At 39.9% G+C, this 15,035-nt stretch overlaps 1 protein-coding gene across 2 annotated transcripts in view; it reads right to left on the bottom strand.

Moving 5' to 3' along the window:
• LOC126251605 (ATP-dependent RNA helicase SUV3 homolog, mitochondrial) overlaps positions 1-15,035 on the bottom strand; it is a 79,520-nt gene that overhangs the window by 47,589 nt on the left and 16,896 nt on the right. For both annotated transcript variants that reach the window (XM_049952138.1, XM_049952139.1), the window contains exons 5-7: positions 13,548-13,717; positions 11,891-12,165; positions 5,701-5,842 (exon numbers count right to left, since the gene is read on the bottom strand). In XM_049952138.1, coding sequence (XP_049808095.1) covers positions 5,701-5,842; positions 11,891-12,165; positions 13,548-13,717 — 587 coding nt within the window. The remainder of the gene's footprint in view (positions 1-5,700; positions 5,843-11,890; positions 12,166-13,547; positions 13,718-15,035) is intronic.

The raw sequence follows: 15,035 nt of genomic DNA, 5'->3' as shown, positions 1-15,035 counted from the left end.
ACATTTGTGTTCAATTGTTTCATGAGGATTTTCAAGCCCCCATATATGCGTATTATGACAGTGAACTTAACTGCTAATATGGAAAGTTGCCTCATCGCTGAATATCAACCGTGACATAAAAGTGTCATCTTCCTTGTCCTCTAGAATAGCGTTGCTAAAGTCCACTCGCTTCACTTTGTGAGTATCTCAAAGAGCTTGTAGCAGTTGTAATTGGTATGGTTTGAGGGCTAAATGATGCCGTAACACACGCCACACTGTTATGTGCGGTAACGAAAGTTCTCAGCTAGCACAACGTGTAGACTCGCGGGGGCTCTGCTTAAACGCTCATTGTATTTGTTCCACTGTTTGTTCAGGAACGCGTGGCCAGCCAACACTTTTGCCTTTACAGAGGCACCCCGTTTCTTCAAACTGTTCATACCACCACTGAATGTTCTTTGGTGATGGTGGTTTATCACTAAATCGAATATGGAACACCCACTGAACTGCGATCATTGACTATGACTAAATTCAATAACACAATATGCCTTCTGTTGCATGGATGCCATATTGCGTGAGACTGGCTGCACGCTCCAGGTCAGCGCTCGTAGCGACATCTAGTGGATTTTTTCTGAAACTAGACCATGCCGATTACATCTAGTGCTGTTTCATTTACCTAGTGACATCTGTCTCAATATTATTAGAAGTTAAAATTCTTCTTTTTTTGGGGGGGGGGGGACACCCTGTATACTAATGTTCAGGTTTCCAGTTTGGAGCTATGGAGAGAGAAAAACAACAACAAAAAATGGAATGAGAGGGTTACAAAATAGAGGACAAGTCAGTCTGAATGCCTGGAAGACAGTAGTCTGCCGCATGAAATTGAGAAACACCGACTGTTTTTAATGAGTTTGAAACATTGCAAACTGGTGGTGTTAATTTGTCCACAATACTTCATTTAACATAAACCTTTCACTCTACTTTCCCTTTCGTCTTTATAAAAGTAGTAACACACAAACTTTGAACAATTTTAAAAATAAAGTTTTCCAAATTCTACTTCAACATTCTTCAGGCTTCATTTTGCCTTAATTGCAATGATGTATTTAGTTTTTCTAAATGGTTTATAATACTAATAATCAAGATTTTTAGTATGATTGGAACATACATTTTCTGATGAATGGCTTAAAAAACGGAGTTATTCTGGTACCTTCAAAAGAAAGTACACTTAACTTCACTTATAAACTGCACAAGTAGTAATACTGATACAATCAAAAGTATACAAATTAAGAAGATTAAAAAAAGAAAAATCAATGGAATGAAAGGGGATGATCCAGCCACTCTTCAACACACTAAAACCTGAACAGTGTCCAGATATATCACAAAATCTTACGAGCTCAACCACTCTCATCTCGTCATCAGATAAAATAGAGGGCAGATACCGACCTAATTCTTCTCCCCCCCTCCCCCCCCCCCACCTGTAAAAAAATAAAATGTACTCATTTAAGATGTGGCATACAGTGACTTACATGACACAAGCACCACACAGGAGGGAGGGTGGGTGGGGGGTGGAGCCTTCTCACTGGAGTAAAAAGCCATATGCCATGTGTTATGGGACAGTGCCCATTACGGAGGTGGGTCAGAGCCACCTCACCTTGCCAGAGTGACAGTCACAAGGACTACCACAGATGGATAGTTGCCTTCACTAACCACAGCTTACTGTCTGTCGCAACCAGCCACTGTATGGGTATGGATCTGTGACCAACCAGCAAAATGACAGCCTGCAGGGAATGGCATTTTCTGTAATGTTATGTTCCCTGCAGGCCTCCGTGGCAGATTTGTCGGCTTGTGCCCTGATACACAGCAAAATGTCACCTTCTTCCACCCCTGCTGTAGGAAGTACAGTTGGTCATGTATGAGCTAGAAGAATTTTGCAGCTGAGTAAATGTGCTGCAATGATTGTGCGGCACTAATAGAATTGGAGCAGATGAGAAACTGTTTGCCCTTAAGATGCCTTTTCTGCTCCAATGCCTTCATGATCACATGGAGCTCTGCAGAAAAAAATAGTATCGGTATGAGGAAGGCAAATCCTGAAGACACGTCTAGGGAATACAACTGAATAGCCAAGGGAGCCCCTTTGTTGTGAGCCATCTGTGTACACAACTGTAGAATCATGATGCCTATCTAAAATGTTAAAAAACAAAGGCTGAAACATACAATTGGGAGCGCAATCTGTCCTAAAATTCATCAAGTCTAAAATAATTTTGGGCCTCTGTAGGAGACAAGGTGTCGATCTGATCCAGTCTTGGAGTAAAATGTTAAAACCAGCCAAATCCATCTTGTAAAGGCAATCCTTAACGCAATCCCATAAGGTCTAGTTGCTTGGTGATCAACAGTATGGTATGCAGATGAGCTTGACATAGAGTGTTTTTTGAAGGCCAGGAATTGTTGCCTGATGTGAAGCTGTGGCTCACCGGCCTCAACACTGAAGATCGGCACAGGGCTGGCTCGAAAGGCTCCAGCAGCCAGGTACCGTGTCCAACATCTTTATATATGATGTTCATGCAGACCCATACACTGTGCACCCATAATCAAGCTGAGACCACATAGCGGCCCTGTAAATCTGGGGCAGATAAGTCTGATCTACTCCAAATGGATTGTGGATAAGACATTTTAAAATGCTTAGCACTTGCAGGGACCATCTTTTCAGATTCCTAAGGTGAAGCAACCATGTACATTTTGAAATACGATAATACAGATGAATCTCGCGTAGTGAGCATAATTTGTTCCAGAATCTTACTAGCAGTGTGAAAAACTCATTAAGCGAAACAATTTATCCCATATAAATTAATGTAAAATACAATAATGCATTCAATGCAGAGAAAGTACTAAATTTTTTTTCTTATTCATGCCATTTGCTCAAAGAAAATTATTATTTACTTTGTTATTCACAATACATAACTAATCCTTCTTCACTAGGAGGCCTTCTATAGTCATTTGTTTCTGCCGAGGCTTCAACACTTGGCGAAAATGTGAGACAGCATTATCGTCAAATAAATTTCTAACGCGCATAGCCACTGCTTTATTGAGATGATGATTTTCAATGTATGGTGCAAATGATTCCCATATTTTCCGCACTTCTCTTATTGTGCCAGAAGATTGCTGCTTTGCTGTTACCACCACCACCACCACCACCACCACCACCATCACCAACTCCTCCTCCTCTGAAGAACTCTCCACAACTTGCTGCTGTGAAATGCACTGCAACTCCATAAGCTTTTCAGTGGTCATTTCTTAGCTGAGATCTTCCACACGCTCATTGATATCACTGTTATCCATTTATAGTCCCACGCTCTTGACCAAAGACACAATCTCGTTGGCTACAGATTCCACAGGTACTGACTCAAATGCCTCAGCATCACTTTCAACAACACACTCCAGCCAAAGCTTTTTCCAAGTAGAAATGACAGTTCTCTCAGTAGCTCCTACTCATGCCTCAGTCATACTGATGCAGGCAACTACGTTAAAGTGATATTTCCAAAACTCTCTGAGAGTGAAATTGGTAGCTTCGATCAACTCAAAGCAATGCTTGAGAGGTGCTTTAGTGTAAAGCTTCTTAAATTTAGAAATGATCAGCTGGGCCACAGGCTGGAGTAACAGAATGGCATTGGGAGGCAGAAATTGGATCTTGATGAATTGAAATTTTTCAAGGAGGTGATCTTGCAGGCCTGGAGAATGGGCGGGAGCATTGTCCATAACATGCAAGACATGGAGTACCAGATTCATCTCAAGCAAATATTTTTTCACCAAAGGACCAAATATTTCATTGATCCAATCACAAAAAAGATCACATGTCACCCAAACCTTGTTGTTGAACCTCCACATCTTATTTAACTTTCTCTTCTGGGCTTTAGACTTCTTGAAAGCTCATGCAGTTTCTGAATGGCAAATAAGCAGTGGTCTAATCTTCAAATTGTCATTTGCATTGGCACATAATAGCAGTATTAGATGGTCTTTCATTGGCTTGTGACCCAGAAATGCATTCTCCTCTGCTGCTGTAAAGGTACACTTCGGCATCTTTTTCCAGAATAGACCTGTCTCGTCCCAATTAAAAACCTGTTGCAGCCGATAACCCTCAGAATCTACAAGCACCTTGAAGTTGCCAATGAAGTTCTCTGCTGCCTTTGTGTCAGAGCTAGCAGCTTTGCTGTGCCTCACAACGCATTGGATGTCGGTTCTTCTCTTAAACTTTTCAAACCACCCACACTTTCCCTTAAACACTTCTTCAGCTGCTGATTATCTTGGTGGTCGGTAAAAATCATTCTCACCTTCTCACACATGATGTTCTCATCAACAGTTCCTGGCAATTGCTTTTCAAGGAGTAACCTTACGACATCGTCCAGAACACGAAACCATTGTTTAGATACTCTTCTCACTCCCTTCAAGGCATCTGTCACCTCAATCTTGGTCCTGTTCTTGAGAATAGTGCAAATAGTTGATGTAGGCCGACTGAAGGTGTGTGCTAAATCAGCAACGCTCACACCACGTTTGCATTTTTCAATGATCTTACGTTTCATTTCTAAGGTAATTTTCTTTCTCTTATGGAAAGGCTTTATCTTTGGGGACATTTCTAACAAAGTTATTAAAATCTGCAGACAAAAAAACATTATGTGAACACAAGTTTAGAAAAATATGTGATCACAAGCTGCACTAATATGGTAGCAGAAAGAGCGCTAAACCCCAACTGCAGTATTTGCTAAAGACTTTGTTCATGTGCCGCTGCCAACAATGGAAGGTGTTCATATTGTTGAACATTTCGCCCACCGCACATGAGTGGGTGGTGATGACGTCATACTAAATCCTCAAACTTGTTATGCAAAACATCACTCATTATCGAGTCCTTTTTTTACAATTTGTTTTGCTTGTTGTGTGAATTGTAAGATGCTTGTTAGGCAAGGTTCCACTGTACTGATCAACAGCCATTATTTTCATACAGTTTTATTAGCTAATCAGTTTCAACATTCCAGTCACATCATCTTTAGGCCTTTTGTATGAATGACATGAAGTACCACTCATGCATGTGTAAGACAGGGCACTAATATTCATGTCTGGTTCAATAGATATTCAAATTTCATAAGAGTGTGTGTGTGTGTGTGTGTGTGTGTGTGTGTGTGTTCTTCATGTGGAGAAGGGGCAGTTGTATTCTTCATCAGTGGTGGAACTGAAGTCCCAACTGCCCCTCTCAGCAGCCTCTCTGTAACAATGAAAAGCTGAACCCTGTCTGGCAGTGGTGGTAATTGTGGCAACATAGGTCACTATCATCTGGGCAGTGTCTCACAGGGTGGTCTAGAGACTTCCAACTTCCATTCCCCATAACAGAAGCCACTGGGCACTTCCCAGCTCTCCCAGAAATTCTCCTGATGGCTTTTCATACATTTGTACTTTTAGTGGAACAGTTTATGTGGTCATAAACTGTTGTCATGATCTGTTCTTGCTCTCCCTAATAATTTGGTAACATTTCACTCTCACTTTCTGAAAGGCTACAAGGTTCTCATCACACCCACTCTCTCCCAATCTCACTGGCTACACTACATTTCACTGAAAACATCTTCTGAGCAGGATACCAATTGTGTTTCTGTGGATTCATCTTGCCAGTGTGTTTTACACAAAGATGACATGCTAAACATACAAACACTGAAACAATCAGTCTGAAAATAATTTATACATTACCTTATCAAACTGGGTGCCATATCTACCAGCCCGTCCTGAAATCTGCAATGCCTGTGAGACGGATATTGTATCCATTTCTTTCTCTCCTTTTTCATTCACTGAAGGTTTGATTAATGAATAAAATACAACTCTCTGGATGCTCCTGTAATATAATAAATTATCTGGTATTATAGGTGCGTGTGCGTGTGCGTGTGTGTGTGTGTGTGTGTTTTATTAATTCATGCATTTGTAATTTAAGATACAAGTTAGAAGTATCCAGAATTGATAGATGTAATTCAATGACAATATTATGGAAAGGATAGATTGCTACTTACCATATGGAGGAGACGTTGAGTCAAAGACAGGTTCAACAAAATGACTGCTTAACATGGGAGTTTGGAGGGTGAGTTCCCATCTACGCAATTCAGAATTGCAATATATCCTATGTTCCCCTAACCCTCTGGCCTCAACCTTCATTAATCCCTGTCCTTCACCCATCTGTCACCTTCCCTGCTCCCACTCCAGCACTACACAGCCTTTAATTCCACAAACCCCTCTTCTACTTCTCTCCTTTTCTGCTCCTGCTCCCCCCCCCCTCCTCCTCCTCCTTCAAACATCCCGAATGCACCCAGTAGCCCTACCCTGTCCTCACCAGTCCCTGCATGCTACCATAAGCAGCACTTTGCTGTTCCCTGACCCTTCCTTAACTACACCCTCCCATCCCACCCCCTTCCCATCCCAGCCCCCCCATTACACCCACAATCCAGATTGCTTGCTTGCAGTGTGGCCTCAGTGACCAGAGACAGTGGTCACGTGTGTGTTATTTGTACTTCTGTGTGTGTGTGTGTGTGTGTGTGTGTGTTTGTTTTGTCTACTTTAGAAGAAAGCTCTGGTTGAAAGCTGACATGTTTAGCAGTCTTTTTGTTGTACCTCTCTGTGACTCAAAGCCTCCTATACATGGCGAGTAGCAATCTATCCTTTTCATAATATTGTCATTATTCCATGCTGCCTTTTCCACTGTTAGGTGCAATTCAAAGTATAGAACCATAAAACTATGCTTAAAATGCACTGTCTTAATTATGAAATATCTCTCCACAACAGTGGAACATATAAAGAGCACTGGCGTTAAATATTCTAAACACAGTTGAAAATGAAAGTGTGAGAGTTAAATTCGAACAAATGTACACAAATGTTTTGGTTTCAGTCCATCAACAGAGATAGGCTGTAAAAACAGAAGATGTTAAGTTAGTCTCATAATCAACCAACCAAAGTGGAGAAAAGATCCTAAGTGTATTCATAGATTAATTTTAGTAATGGTGAGGAATCAGAAATTGAATAAATGAAAGAAAGGAGGGGAAAGTTTGAGTCTTAAGCCTATTGTTGCAAACTAACACACACAAAAGTAAAGATGCATCACACAGCTGAGGAACTGAGCAGTGTACAGCATATACACAAGACTGAGCTTGAAAGTAAGCTTTCAGAAAGTGTTTTCTGAGGAAAATTCCTTTTTTTACACAGCTATAGTGTTTGCAGTTGCTTTACACTTATTAAGGGTATTTGAAATCTGCCTTTGCAACTACTACGAAAAATTCATAGTTATGTTAGCATGTGCGTTTTGTTTCATTCATTTAAAACATCATGAGGAGTTCGGAAAGAAAAATATACACAATTTTGGTTTGCTTCTAGACCTGAAAATAGTTTGTTACAAAATATATAGGAGTGTGATTTTTAGTTATAGCATTTTGTCTGATTTTTCGTTTACGTCTGGAGGTACCACTGTCTTGCTTTCCATGGTTTGGCACTGATGTCTTTAGACTAATAGCTTGCAGCAGAACACACTTTTTTTGACATGAAACATGACAAAATCTTCCAGTACTAACTTTTATTTATATTCTCCTGGCTAAATGAAGGTCTTTGTGTTTTATGTGTGTGTACTGTCATAAACTTATCCAATAGTTCTGATTATTATTTTAAATAAAATAGTTTTTTCTGTGTGGTTTGTCACATGTTTACCATATTCTTTTATTTATGTTCATAAGCCTTTATTTCAATACGTAAGTGGGAATGACAGAGTAGTATGAGAGTGAACTAAAAGTAGAGTTGGTGAGTAGAGGGACAAATATGTGTACAAGATAATGGGCAGTGAATGCAAAGTAACTTACTAGAGGAAGGGAGAGTGGGTTGTGAATAAGACGGACGAAGGTGTGTGTCAGAGAAAGAGAGAAACATTGGGAAAGAGGGGAGGGGAGTGAGAAAGGAAGGGAGAGAGAAAGGGGGAGAGAGGGAAGGGGGGGGGGAATAAAGGGGTGAAAGATTCTTATGTGCCCAGTGATTTTGTATAACATCTGGTTTCCAGTATTTATCTGGTCATTATGCAGCTTTTTATTACCTGTTAGTGCCTTAAGTATGTGGTAGTTTCCTTAGACAGCGAGGAAATGTCTGGTTTTACTGACATTTATGTTGCTCATACCCTTTACTATTGTGCTTGGTGTACAATAGCCCTGTTTCAAGTGGTCTGCAAATGTCGAGTGGTTTGTACTGTATTTCCATTCCTTGATATGTTCCTTATACCTTGTGTGAAAGGTTCTACCAGTCATCCTGATGTACATTTTGTCACAGTGTGTGCATTTGAGTTGGTAGGTTCCAGACTGTTGGTAACCGTTTGGTTTTCGTTTTAGTTTCAGGATGTGTTTCTTGCCTGTAATGTTTATACCTTGTTTTTTAATATATTACATATTCTGTATGTCAGTTTATAGTGTCAGATCATTATGTGCCATTTTCTTGTGACTGTGCTGCTTGCTTTACTTTTACCATTGTTTACATGTGTGTGTTGTCAGAATATTTGTTTTTGTTTGTGTGGTTTGGTTTGCTTCTTTCATGTTTTGTGCTGTGCTCTGCTTCTTTAATTTTCTGTTAAGTTTATCTACTGTTTCTTTGTATCTATATTTAATCCTCTCTATTTCGTATGGCTTATCTCTACTTGGCAGTCAAATGTGTTTAAGGGAATATTACTGAGTCTTTTAAACACATATCTGAGTGTGGTTTGTTTGTGATTCTGTGAGGGGCCTGAGGCTGCATTTCTATGGTGTTTATTGTTGTGGCCATGCTGTATATGCTAAAGGTGTGGCTGTAATTTTCCTTTCTTATGGCTGTATCCAGGAACTCTCTTTCTAACATGTAGTTGATGTTCTTGTTTATTGTATTTATGTCTTTCTGTAATTGTCTTATTTTGGTCAAAGATTTAATTATCATGGATATTATTTCATCCATTTACCTGTACCAGTAGATTATGTTACAACCTTATAGTGCCTATATGCAAGCTGGCAGCAATACACACACAAAACACTTGACACATGCTTATCCAGGAAAACACAAACATGAGTGGTGCAATATTCCATTGTTTTTTATGCCTAGAAAATATATAGTGCCATAAGCAAATGTGAAATTAGGCTAAAACATCACTGCCAAGCCCATGAAAATGTGCAATCAGGTGACAGCTTCCAGATGCAAGCAGAATCACACAAAATTGCTGTAAACACAAAATTGCTGTAAAAATCACACACCTATATCTTTTGTAACAAATTGCACACACACACACACACACACACACACACACACACACACACACACACGTGCGCGCGCACACACACACATGCACACGCGCGTGCATGCACGCACCTACACGCTGCTGTACACAGACCCAGTGCCTATGGTATTCAATGAGGTACAAAGTTCATATTGTGCGGAGAAAGGAGGGTGGGAAGGAAGACTGGGATAAAACAGAAGAAGAGGGAGACAACAGAGAAAACAATGTGAGTGCAGAATGACAACCTGAGCTAAAGTTAAGTGGTGGGGAGCTGCTGAGGACTGGGAGGAAGGAAGCGATGGGAACGGGAAGATGGATGAGGGTAGCAAAGGGACTCATGGAAACTGAGGCAACTGTTCCGGAACCACTCTGGTTATCATCCAGGAAAATCCTCACCTATCTTCCTTCACCTTCCTTTTACAGGTCCCTTTTCTATAATAAAAATGGAGCAGACACCCACAATCTTAAGACAGCCATTAACTTGATCACTTTCTATGCAGGTTAACCACCAGCGCTGTGGTGAGGAAACTGTGGTTACCTTGCAGAATGGCTCCAGCAGCTATCTGACTTCTTCATTCGCATGACCTGCCATAATAATCTCATCTCACAAGTCCTGCATAAGATCCAATCTCTACTCAATTCCTTGCGTCCATACCAGAACCTCCCCCCATCGTCATCCTCAAATCTCAGTGCACCCCCAGCCCCACCTCCCTCCCCCAACCCCTGTACTACAATGTTCAACATTGTTAGCAAAATGTGAAAATCTAACCCCACTTGATGGTCCACAGTTTCTGATTACTGTGCCCTCATCAAAAGAATCTCCACCTTAGCCAAAAACATCATGACCTCATTGCCCACAGGCTATCTCCCTATATCAAGGATGCCAACTACTAACTGGCTGTCCACCACTTCTAGCTCGTTATCATCCAGCTCCCTGCTTGGAATCATTGACACAAGCTCCCATTTATTTCATGTAAACCTCTTCAGCTTAGTGTGCCAACTTTCTGGACATTAACAACCACTTCTCTGGCAGCTTAATAAAAGCCTCTGCCCATATCAAACTGACCAACCACCAACAGCACCTCCACTTTCATAGTTACCAGCCCTTTTATACTAAATGGGCTCTCTAGAATAGTCTAATCACCTGCAGAAAGTTTGTCTGAAGTGATGAACAATCTGTCGTATTTACCCAATTATAAGACGAGGTTTTTTTCCCAAATTCTTCATTTGAAAAATACGGCATCATCTTACATTCACAAATTAAACTATTGCTGCTGAGGTAAATGTTTTTATAGTGTTTAATAGGTTAATGTAGGGGTCACCTTACATTTACAAAATTTATTTTGAAGAGTTACAAAGGGTAGAGTTTAGCAAACAATACGTTCATTCGAATAGGCTCGAGATTTCCTGATATGCAGAAGGGCTTCATACAGTACTGATCTTGTTTGATCAGTCACATGACCTTCCAGCACCGAATTGAACGTATGCCTGTGACAGTGGAAGCTGTCAAAGGCTAAGGGTGGGCCAACACCACATTGAATTCCAGCATTACCGATGAAGGGCGCCACGAACTTGTAAGTCATTTTCAGGCAGGTGTCGAGATACTTTTGATCACAAAGTGTATATTTACAATGGAGGAGGAACTGAGAATATTAGTGGCAACATTCACAAGAACAACAGCCTTACTAGTTCAGAGCAAAGTGAACATTGATCAGCAAATGACTAATGGCTGTCAAATCAAATAATTGCTCCATAGTAGGTGCCAGTGCACTGCTCCTTGTTTCTTGCCAAGTTAGATGCAGTCCACTATTGATGTTGTGAAGTAATGTATACACGAATTAATTATTTGGAACAATATTAATGCATGACTAAAATGTGGTTAATACCATATGAATTAAAAACCAGAACATACTGGCTGTAATTAAGCAAAATAAAACAAGTACTGAAAAAGAAGGAAAAGTGTTGAATTAAACCAAAGTGCATCAAACCAGTATCCGTAAAACAGTACAGAAGAAATTCACACACAAAACATTCATAGTTAAGGCGCAGCTGCCAGGCTACTGGTGGGCCAAATGAATACCAGAAACAGACCACAGGCTCACACTCATGAACTGTGTATTATTATCTGATTTGACGAAGTGTCTTGCACACTATTCCTTTGCGATACAGGCTGTCTCTCGACAGCTGTAAAGCAGAGTTTCGGCAGCCAGTCACAGTGCTCTACTGTTGATTTTACGAGGTCAAGCCACTGTCAAGAATTAAGTGTACATTTTGGATGCATCAGTTTTCTTCAGCAGATGAATTTTAAGTCTGTTTTCATACCCACTAAGCATCATCCACATCCATTCACAAACTTGAGCTATTTCTGCAAGCTGATGGAATGCACGCTCTGCTGGTATTCATTGATTAATAAGCAAGAATTAATATTTATGGATCCAAAGACAGATACTGGTTGTTTATTCAGTCAGTGATGCTCCTGTCATTAAACTAGGCTGTCATACATTTTTCCTAGCTCTAAATTTCAGTATTTACATAGGAGGCTTCATTTCATAAATTGCTCTGTAAAAAAGAAAACATCTATTTAGCTGATCACAAGTTACATAGCAGTTTTTTAGTAATACTTACAAGTTAAGTCCCATTCCAATAGCATCAGTTGCAACTAGTATTTTGCAAGGGTTTTCTGGATCATTAAACTTCTGTGCCTGGGCAAGTTTTGTGCCTGGAGGAAGACCACCATAAATGACTGCAACCTCTCTGCCAAGGGCTTCCAGGCCTCTGGACACGGCATAAATGTCACTTTTGCTGAAGCAAACTATACAGTCTCCAGGTTGGACAGCTTCCAGAGTACCCACTGCAGTGTCCTGTACCTCCAGTTCAGTCAGTCGCTTGTATCTCCGGACCTACAATTTTCATCAGTTTTATGTGAATTTTCTAGAAACGGTAAAAATCACCAAGAGAAATGTGGGCAGCAGAGTACCTATCTTCAGAAGGTGCAGCTTCATTATTCATAACAGAAGCATAGTAGCACTTTCAGCTCACAGATTGAGTTCCTTTTGAAAAATGGTTGGGGGTAGGTGGGGGGAAGAGAGAGGTGCACAGGTCAGTAAAAACTAAAGCTTTTTAAGTAATTTTCTAAAAACTATCATTTTGAAAACTGGCTTTAAAGTTATGACATCTAAGAAATAGAAACAGTCCTTTGTTAGACTATATCTCAAATGTGATTTTTGTCTTTCTTGGGCAATGTTCTGACAACTGAAACACATGAGAACATCGAATAGATTCAGTGTGCTAGTGCTTTTCTCTTACAGTTCCAAATTTTATCTCAGTGTCCTGGGAAGAGCTTGTAAAAAACTCTTAAAATTGTTCTATAAATTGAAACATTCAGTATTTGAAGGAGTCAGTGGTAGAAAATACTAAACAAAACCAGTGTATTTTGCCCTACTACATGTTATATGTGTCAAAGAAAGCAAACGAATACAATAAATCACAGAAACAATATTGTGAAAAGGAAAGTTGCTACTCACCATATAGCGGAGATGCTGAGTCGCAGATAGGCACAACAAAAATACTGTCACAAATATAGCTTTCAACCAGAAGGCCTTTGTCAGAATTAGACGGCAAACACACACATACACACTCACGCAAACGCAACTCACACACAAATGAATGCAGTCATGTGACAGTCTTTGTTGTGCCTATCTGTGACTCAGCACCTCTGCTATATAGTGAGTAGCAACTTTCCTTTTCACAATATTGTTACATTCCATCCTGGATAAATCAAAGAAATTTATATACCAGACAGCATTTTTAGCAGTGCACATGGAACTACTTTTTGACACCTTGTGCATTCGAAAACACAACAGATAATGTAATCACACTAATACTTACTAAATTGAGAGTAAACAGTTTATTCTGCCAACCCCTTCAATTCAAAAAGTGTTTGCTGAAAAAAGTCCACCTGTAAGGTTAAATTTATATGCAGCTGGGAACTGTAGCAGAAAAGACCTGACAAACAGAGTCCCTGAATTGGGGTCATATGGTTCAGTCACTAGTTTTGCTACTGAAAGGCACTGATCAGGATTCAAAACTGTTTCTGGCCCACTGTTTTAGTTAGTGAGGAGCCTCAACCACAGTCATCATGCTTTGGGTAAAATCACCCTTTTAAGGTATTATTCCCTATGAATTACACAACGAATTTTACCATTCAGTGAAAATGAAACATGATTTAATGAAATACATCCACAGTAGTTCCAATTTTTAAAGAAGCAGTTTACACTCGCACCTCAACATCCTCACCAGTTGTTGTCATCAGTGCTTGTATCAGTTCCACGGCAGCTTCCTCACCGCATACATGGATTTCATCAGCAACTAAGCCAAGCAGAGCTCTTGTCCAGGCCCAACCCCTTCCCATATCACGTATCATCTGTATCTCATCAATCACGGCCACCTCATCTATAAAGCAAACATTTACATGTATAAAAGAAACAGTCCAAAATGAAACTACCGCCAAAAGGATATTCATTTTAAGTGTTACATATGCTATTGCTTCTTTGTCTGCAAGACAAATATATACATCTTTAAATAAACAAAATTTTAGGCTAATTGCATGGTCATCTGTAGCTTGATCACTTAATGTTGAGAAATGACACCACAGCCAGAAAACATTTACGTTAATGTTATAGGTGTGCGATTCATAAGAAGTAAATTCTTCTTTAAGATAGGTCGCAAAACAGTCTATTTCTCTAGATATTCGTCTTTTTGTGAAACCCTCTTGATTTTGAAAGATTAACATTAATACACTGTGAAGTCTGTTTACAAGAAGATGGGCGAATTCTGACAGGGGTGTGGGATTGGAGAAAGCAAGCTCTGCTCACCAACACTCAGCACAGGCTAGCAAGCGGTGGAGGGTGGTGCAGGAGAAATCACCTTGCTTATGTCATCCAGTGCTGGCACTACAATTGGGTTCATGTATCAATTGATGGTCCAAGTGGCACTAGCTGTCAACTGCTACATATTGTGCATCTATGAGAATAAAAACTGAGACTGGGACATAACGAAAGCTTACAGGATTTGTGAAATCGAAATTGATAGTTTCATGCTGAATGATGGTGCTTGTTGCTACTAATTCTGTATCAGTGCTCAATGACAATTCAAAATTAAAAAGAGCCAGTAGTGAAACTTATATTATGACAATCACAACAATGATTAAAATTTTGAACATTTATTAATACATGTAATGCTGAATTGTAATCACTTAGAAACAGGCTCATTATAGTCCTCATCTGTGCATAATTCATAATCACTGTTACTATCTGATTCAGCAGTATAAATAATTATTTTGTTCACTGTGAGTTCCAATGATGTCCAGTACCTTCTTCCAGTTGTTCGGCATTCCTGCAGTACCCTTACCAATCATTAGCAATTACTAAAAGAAGGGCAGTCTAGACATGTCCCACTAAACGTTGCACTCCTTAAACATTTTCCATCTTGCCCATGTTAGTTCCACCACACCTAAATCAAAATTATAGGGCAGCAAGTAGACAACTGTGTGGCCTTTCTCTTTAGTCGTTTCCTCTACCACATACGGGTTTTAGAAGGTCAATTTTCTTGAATTAAAGAGACCAGATCCTGCCACCTCATGGTCTCATTGCAATGAAGCCAAAATTAACTGAATAAAAATAATGATGACAGTCATTTCTATAATGGTGCAAAAAAAAGTTGACGTGGCAGGACTCACACCCACTACCTTCAGCGTACTAGCCAAACACCT

Source organism: Schistocerca nitens, chromosome 4, assembly GCF_023898315.1.
Source record: "Schistocerca nitens isolate TAMUIC-IGC-003100 chromosome 4, iqSchNite1.1, whole genome shotgun sequence".
Taxonomy (NCBI): domain Eukaryota; kingdom Metazoa; phylum Arthropoda; class Insecta; order Orthoptera; family Acrididae; genus Schistocerca; species Schistocerca nitens.
The sequence above is the reverse complement of the archived record's forward strand: the minus strand, read 5'-3'. Positions and strand labels throughout refer to the sequence as shown.